This window comes from Aedes albopictus, chromosome 3, assembly GCF_035046485.1.
Source record: "Aedes albopictus strain Foshan chromosome 3, AalbF5, whole genome shotgun sequence".
Taxonomy (NCBI): Eukaryota; Metazoa; Arthropoda; class Insecta; order Diptera; family Culicidae; genus Aedes; species Aedes albopictus.
In genome coordinates this window covers 436,887,249-436,895,253 of record NC_085138.1, presented here as the reverse complement: position 1 = coordinate 436,895,253, position 8,005 = coordinate 436,887,249, and the positions used below count along the sequence as shown (strand labels likewise).

The 8,005-nt window shown below is 47.8% G+C and overlaps 1 protein-coding gene across 2 annotated transcripts; it reads left to right on the top strand.

Moving 5' to 3' along the window:
- Positions 1-563: 563 nt before the first annotated feature.
- Positions 564-7,691, top strand: LOC109425879 (uncharacterized). 2 transcript variants are annotated; one of them, XM_062856561.1, is made up of 3 exons: positions 564-851; positions 906-969; positions 1,031-7,691. In XM_062856561.1, exon 3 carries the CDS (start codon positions 1,168-1,170, stop codon positions 7,657-7,659), a length of 6,492 nt encoding a protein of 2,163 aa, XP_062712545.1. In that variant the 5' UTR covers positions 564-851; positions 906-969; positions 1,031-1,167; the 3' UTR covers positions 7,660-7,691. The 2 variants fall into 2 exon arrangements, with proteins under 2 accessions (XP_062712545.1, XP_062712546.1); XM_062856562.1 differs by having other exon boundaries at positions 906-7,691.
- The last annotated feature ends 314 nt before the right edge of the window (positions 7,692-8,005 follow it).

The window sequence follows — 8,005 nt, the reverse complement described above, 5'->3', positions numbered from 1 at the left end:
AACAGCAGAGCGATCATACTCCCGGACAGAATTGTTTTTTCTCGCCCACCACATTGGCATTCGATGGACTTGGTCCACACAATGTGAATATCAATGATCAAGAAACGATAAGCGGGATCCCACCACCGACGAAATCCCACTTCGTAGATGAAATACAGGGCGCGCTGTCGAAAGGATGTCGGAGTTGATGCGGTATTATCATATTCTTCTAGTTGAAATAAATATCTTTAGTAAAATGTTTTGCCGATAAATAAAAGAAAATTATTTTCAAAAGAAAAACAAACAAGAGTTTATTTTGAATAATTTAATTTATAATTTTCATTAAAAATTGAGACATAATTATTATGAATAACATAATATAAAAGCTATAAGTCTCACACATACGTTTTATTTGTCAAGACAAATCGAAATCATAAGACTTCAAACATAAATTTTATTACTGATGAATGCCATAAAAAGTATGTTTGTCTCCTTTATTATTTATAAGTAACGACAAATTGCAAAAAAATATGTAGTTTCACACATAAAAGGTATACGGAAAATCGTCTCAGTGTACATGTTGATACTGGCAACACTTCTGGTCACGCTCCGATGACGGCCGGAGCGAACCGTCAAACATCCGTCAGGGAGACTGTGACAGAAGAAGAACAACAGTAAATGTGTTCTGCATCGTCATTGTTCACTCAGAATTCTCAAGTGAAAAGGCGTTAAGAGGTGAAAATTGAAAAACTAAAATTGAATTATTTTCCCAAATTAAAAGTTAAATGTTTGTACTTACAGCTAGTTAAAATCCTAATCTACCTATCTAATTGTTTGTTTCCCAATTTAATATACAAAAACGCACACAAACAGTAAGTTACGACCAAATTTGTTAAAACTTAACCTAACATGAATTATATATGCAGATTTCGTTTGAAGCGTTCAGTACGGTTAAAATTGTGAAAAAATACCCATGCAGACCGATTTTTTGTAAGTACACATATTAATACCCTAAATTAAACTATAAATAACAAAGAAATAAAATTTGCAGCTAAAGCTACATTGCAACAAAACCTACGTGCGTTGTAATTTGCTAAACGAAATCGAACAGGGGTTCACAATTTCCTAACCACAAATCACAACGGGAACAATCTTTAGAAAAAATCGACAGCAGTTAAACCCGTCGATATGGAGTCGATTCCACAAAAATCCCTCCCGGACATGCACTGCGAGCTAACATTGAATCCCTCACACACGCTCGACGAAAACCGGTCAGACTGCGTACGGTGCGACCGCCGGAACGGCGAAGATTCAATGGTGCAGTGCGACACTTGTCAGACGTGGTGGCACTTCGCATGCGCAGGCGTCACCGACTCGATCAACGATCGATCGTGGTCCTGTCCAAAATGTCAGGTAGACGACTTGGGCAGTAGCGTGTCTCATTCTCGTCGCTCACGAACCTCCAACAGTTCGGTAAAATCCGCGAGAGTGAATTTGCAGCTTGAGAAGCTGGAAGAGCTCCAAGCAATGAAAGAGAAGTTTATCGAGGAAAAATACAAGTTGCTCGAATCTCAACTGGAGGGTGAAAACGAGAGCATTCGGAGCAAACGCAGCCGAGTCAGCAAGCAAACCAGCCTCGATAAGGTAGCGAATTGGGTAAACAAATGCGCAGAGCAGAAGGATGATGTCAACGTGCCTACATCAACGAACACCGAATCTCCATTGCCGCCAGCCCATTCCGGCCAGTCCGTGGCGAATGCTCGCATCGATAGCGAACACGTTCCAGATGAAGTGCAGCTTCCAGATGGCGAAAATCAACAAAGTCCCCTCAAACATCCTTCGTTGCCCAAGCAGCGTTCCGCTCCACCAGCCACATGTATCAAACCCGCTGTTGAATACACTAAAACGGGTCCGAATCAGGGCGATGATCCAGCCAAACGTTCCGTTTTCAACAAGCTGACAGGGACAGTACCTTTGGCCCAATCGACCCCTGGCTACCCCTCGTTTGCCCCTGCGACGCTGGTGCTACCAACATCATCAGTGCCTACAGTGGTGTCCAAACCATCCGCCGTTCCGTCCATTGCGCCAGTGTACTCGTTTGCATCTGCGCACAAAGCCACTGTGACGGGATCCGTGTCGGCTCCACCGCCTCCCTCGGTAGTCCTGGCACCGCCGTTGATTCCTCAACCTGCCGTTCCATCTCATCAATTTCGCCATCATCAGGAGAGCTTACCGTCGACTCTCATCAGTGCACCCATACCCCCGCCGATGTTTCAAGCTGCGCCGACATTTCCACCTGTCTCGGTACCGTACCACCTGCCAACGTATCCGGTGGTTCCATCGATGCTTCAAGCGCCGCATGCTTCTGCTCCTGCGCCAGCCCTTGGACCTGTGCCGGGAACCTCGCCAGCGATCGCGTCTACATCTGCATCGTCCCTCGTGCCACCGTCCGTGCCGGCTGCGCAGCCTGCGTCTTTGGTCAGAGAAGTATCATTCCCTCAGCCACCAGGTGAGCCAGATATTTGCCCCCAATTCAATTTGCAACCAACCAGTAATGACGATAACATTCAACATCTAATGAGGCAATTTGGTAGCATTGCATTATCGTCAGCGCAATCGCCATTCCTCAACACAAATTTAGCCACTTTTGCCCCCTCCCCCTCGCAATTAGCTGCCAGACAAGTCATGCCTCGCGACTTACCTCCCTTTTCTGGCAATCCAGCCGATTGGCCAGTATTCATAAGCTGTTTTATGAACACTACGTTGGCTTGTGGGTACTCCAGCGCCGAAAATCTTTGCCGCCTTCAGCGATGCCTGAAGGGCGCGGCGTACGAGGCCGTTCAAAGTAGACTACTTCTACCAGAATCGGTACCTCACATTATGGAAACTCTCCATATGCTTTATGGCCGTCCAGAGCTGCTGATTTCAGCCCTCTTGGACAAAGTTCGCTCGGCATCACCACCGAAAGTGGAGAAATTTCAAACCATTATAGATTTTGGGATGTCTATACAAAGTCTCTGCGATCACCTTGAAGTTGCTGGACAAACCGCCCATCTGTCAAATCCCTCTCTTCTCGCGGAGCTCGTCGCAAAACTCCCACCACATCTCCAAATGGAATGGGGTTCATATCTCCAGGGATTTTCGGAGGTAAATCTGAAAACGTTCGGCCTCTTCATGTCCAGTGTAGTGAAAGCAGTGAGCAAAGTGACAGTGTACGCCAGCAGCAGTGGAAGGTCAGGAGCATTCGGGAAGAACAGCTCGAACTCGAGAGGAAGTGTTAACACCCACCGTAGTGACCCGATATTCAGTTCCGAATCCAATCGTGACGATACAAAGCAGTGTCCAGCCTGCAAGAACGTCGGACATCGCGTCCAGGATTGTGGGACCTTCAAATCGTTTTCCGTGGACGGCCGATGGAAATGTGTTCAATCAAACGGTTTGTGCCGAAACTGCTTGAGTTCGCATGCTAGGAGAAGCTGTAGAAAAACCAGCAACTGCGGGACGAACGGTTGTGAATTCCGCCATCATCCGCTTCTACATTCGACGCGGAATAGTGCAGATACGCAGATACAAGCATTGGTGAATACCGCAGAAAACCATACGCATCGACAGGGGAAACAATCGCTACTCTTCAGAATACTACCAGTCACCCTTCACGGGCCTAAAGGATCGGTGGAGACCTTTGCGTTCCTCGACGATGGATCATCTTTAACTCTAGTGGAAGACAGTCTGGTCAAAGAGCTGGGTGTCGAAGGTGTAACGATGCCGTTGTGTTTGCTATGGACAGCGAACGTATCACGAACAGAGAAGGGGTCGAAGCAACTGTCACTTACAGTTTCATCAACTGATGGAAAAAAGCATTCACTGCAGGAAGTACAAACCGTAAAGGAGCTGTCGTTGCCTATACAGTCACTGTCATACGACCAACTCTGCGAGCAGTTCGCACATCTCAAAGGTCTCCCTGTTAAGAGCTACTCTAAGGCGATTCCTAAGCTACTCATTGGAGTCAACAACCTGGATTTGATGGTTCCATTAAAAGTACGTGAAGGATACAAACGCGAACCCATCGCTGCCAAAACCAGACTAGGCTGGTGTATCTATGGCGGTAAAGCGAGCGACGGACAACAATTATCAGTAAACTACCATACCTGTGGATGTGCATCGGACCATGCTCTACACGACCTTGTCAAGGATTTCTTCTCCACGGAGGACTGCGGTGTACAACCCGTCACTCCTCTCGTATCTGCAGCAGACGAACGCGCCCTGCGAATTCTTCAGGATACTACGATGCGGGTCGGCAATCATTTTGAGACAGGCCTGTTATGGAAGTTTGACCATATAGAGCTTCCTGATAGCTATGGAATGGCTCGTCGACGACTAGAGTGCCTGGAGAAACGTATGCTGCGGAACCCGGACCTCAAGCAAGCGTTACAGAGACAGCTGGTGGATTATCAGGCAAAAGGATATGCGCATCGTGCCACTGCGGAAGAGCTAGCAAGCGCGGACATTCGACGCGTGTGGTACTTGCCGCTGGGAGCAGTAGTGAACCCTCGGAAGCCAGGCAAGATTCGCATGATCTGGGATGCTAGGGCGGCCGTGAACGGAATCTCACTCAACTCAGTATTACTGAAAGGTCCCGACCAACTTACGTCCCTTCCTGGCGTTCTAGCACGGTTTCGCCAGTTCCAGGTGGGCGTCTGCTCTGATATAAAGGAGATGTTCCACCAAATCTTCATACGCAAAGAAGATCGCCACTCACAGAGGTTCCTTTGGCGCAACGATCCGTCCGCAACACCTGAAGTGTACTTGATGGATGTTGCTACGTTCGGCTCGACATGCTCCCCGGCATCAGCCCAATACATTAAAAACAAGAATGCCAAGGACTATGCAGAGACGTACCCCCGAGCAGTCGAAGGCATTGTGGATAATCACTATGTGGACGACTCTCTTGAAAGTTATGAATCCACAGAGGAGGCAATCAAAGTGTCCCACGAAATGCGTTTCATCCACAAGCAAGGTGGTTTCGAGTTGAGGAACTGGCTATCCAATAGTAGCGAAGTTCTGACCGCCCTAGGCGAAGTTAAACCCGGAGAGGACAAGAGTTTCGCTACAGACAAGCAAAGTGACGTCGATCGGGTACTCGGGCTCTTGTGGTTGACACAGGAAGACTCCTTCAGTTTCTCGACCGAGATGAAGGAAGAAATCACTGAGCTGCTGCAGAACGACAAACATCCTACAAAAAGACAGATGCTAAAGTGTCTGATGTCACTCTTCGATCCCTTGGGTCTGCTGAGCCTCTTCGTGGTGCACGGTAAAATTCTTTTGCAAGAAGTCTGGAGAGAAGGGATACAGTGGGACGAAAAGGTAAACGACGATCTGCAACAAAGATGGAAAAGTTGGACCCACCTATTCAAAGATGTTCGAAGTCTGAAAATTCCTCGCTGCTATTTCACTGGTGCAACCAAGGAGCGATATCGGGATCTTCAGCTGCACGTATTTGTGGATGCCAGTGAGTGTGCGTACAGTGCGGTTGCTTATTTTCGAACGTCGAACCCTGATGGAGCACCAGAATGTGTGCTGGTTGCAGCGAAAACGAAGGTGGCTCCCTTGAGGACCCAGTCCATTCCTCGATTGGAGCTTCAGGCCGCAGTTCTTGGCGCTAGACTGTCACAGTTCGTGGAAGAAAACCATACTCTACAAATCTCCAGGAAAGTCTTTTGGAGTGACTCAGCAACCGTTCTCTCTTGGCTGCGAGCTGACCATCGACGATATAAACAATTCGTTGCGTGCAGGATTGGAGAATTGCTGACCATCACCGATGTCGGAAACTGGCGGTGGGTTCCAACTAAACAGAATCCAGCGGACCTCGCAACGAAGTGGGGAAACGGGCCGAATCTAACGGCCAGCAGCGCTTGGTTTAAAGGTCCCAAATTTCTTCAATTATCGGAAGCCGATTGGCCAGTGCAGAAAACGTCGAAGCCATCTACGGAAGAAGAGCTACGCCCTTGCTTTGCACACAAGGCTACGAGTATTCCTGCACGTCTGGTAGAACTTGACCGCTTCTCTCAGCTTATCCGAGCTACTCGGGCTGTTGCCTACGTTTTACGTTTCGTTGGGAACCTCAAGCACAAGCGGAAAGTAACACAACAAGAGGGATTCGTTGGCCCATTATCTTCGGAAGAACTGGTACGAGCAGAATGTCTGCTTATCCGCGAGACACAGTGGCAGTCTTTTCCGGACGAGATGGTGGTCCTTGAACGCAACCGTTCGAAGCCGAACTCCGAGCAAGAATTTCTGGGAAAAGGTAGTGTTCTCTACCAACTATGTCCAATTTTGGATGAGCATGGCATTCTTCGTGTTGATGGCAGAATCGGAGCGGCTCCAAACGTCAATGCGCAAACAAAATTTCCTGTGATTCTCCCGCGGAAGCACAAGTTCACCGAACTACTATTGGACAACTACCATCGTAGATATCTGCACAGTAACGCGGAGACCGTCGTGAATGAGGTCCGCCAGGCTTACTACATTCCGAGACTCAGATTGGCGGTTAAAGGAGCAGGAAAAGCTTGTCAATGGTGTCGGGTCTACAAAAGTGCACCGGAGATTCCCCGTATGGCGCCGCTACCATTAGCAAGAATGGCATCCTTTGTGAGACCTTTTACCTACACCGGCCTGGATTTCTTTGGGCCGTTAACGGTGAAGATCGGGAGAAGCAACGCAAAACGCTGGATAGCCGTGTTTACGTGTTTGACCATCCGTGCAGTACACGTCGAAGTGGCCCACAATCTAACCACGGATTCGTGTATCAAATGCATTCGGCGATTCATTTGCCGCAGAGGAGCACCAGCCGAGATATATTCGGACAACGGGACCAACTTTCTAGGCGCCGCAAGACTTCTGAAGGATCAGATTGAGCAGTTGGCCGTAACGTTCACGGGCACCGCTACCAAGTGGGTGTTCAATCCGCCTGGAACTCCGCACATGGGTGGAGCATGGGAGCGGATGGTCCGCTCCATCAAAACAGCCGTTGAAACGGCATACAACAACAACCGCAAGCTGAATGACGAGGCGTTGGAAACGTTTATGGTGGAAGCCGAAGCTATTGTGAACAGCCGTCCTCTTACATATCTGCCGCTAACGTCGGAGGAAAGTGAAGCTCTCACTCCAAATCATTTTTTGCTGGGCAATTCGAGCGGCGTCAAACAACCTGCTGTCGAAGCAACGGATCCAGCAGATGCTCTCCGCTCATCATGGCATCAAGTCCAGCACCAGCTCGACATGTTTTGGAGGAGATGGCTAAAAGAGTATTTGCCAACGCTGACGAGACGACCGAAGTGGTGTAGTGAAGCAAAGGCAGTGGTTGAAGGACAACTGGTCCTGGTGGTCGGTGAAGGAAAAAGAAACGAGTGGACAAGAGGCCGTATTGTTGAAACGATTCAAGGGGCTGATGGGAGAGTACGGCAAGCAATTGTCCAAACTGCGAGGGGGCTTTTACGTAGACCGGTGGCTAGGTTGGCAGTATTAGAGGTTGAAGAGGTTGGTAAAACTGGACCTGGTGGCCAGTGTTACGGGGGAGAGGATGTTGATACTGGCAACACTTCTGGTCACGCTCCGATGACGGCCGGAGCGAACCGTCAAACATCCGTCAGGGAGACTGTGACAGAAGAAGAACAACAGTAAATGTGTTCTGCATCGTCATTGTTCACTCAGAATTCTCAAGTGAAAAGGCGTTAAGAGGTGAAAATTGAAAAACTAAAATTGAATTATTTTCCCAAATTAAAAGTTAAATGTTTGTACTTACAGCTAGTTAAAATCCTAATCTACCTATCTAATTGTTTGTTTCCCAATTTAATATACAAAAACGCACACAAACAGTAAGTTACGACCAAATTTGTTAAAACTTAACCTAACATGAATTATATATGCAGATTTCGTTTGAAGCGTTCAGTACGGTTAAAATTGTGAAAAAATACCCATGCAGACCGATTTTTTGTAAGTACACATATTAATACCCTAAATTAAACTA

Coding starts and splice junctions, on each gene's coding strand:
- LOC109425879 (XM_062856561.1), top strand. CDS start 1,168: ATGGAGTCGATTCCACAAAAATCCCTCCCGGACATGCACTGCGAGCTA.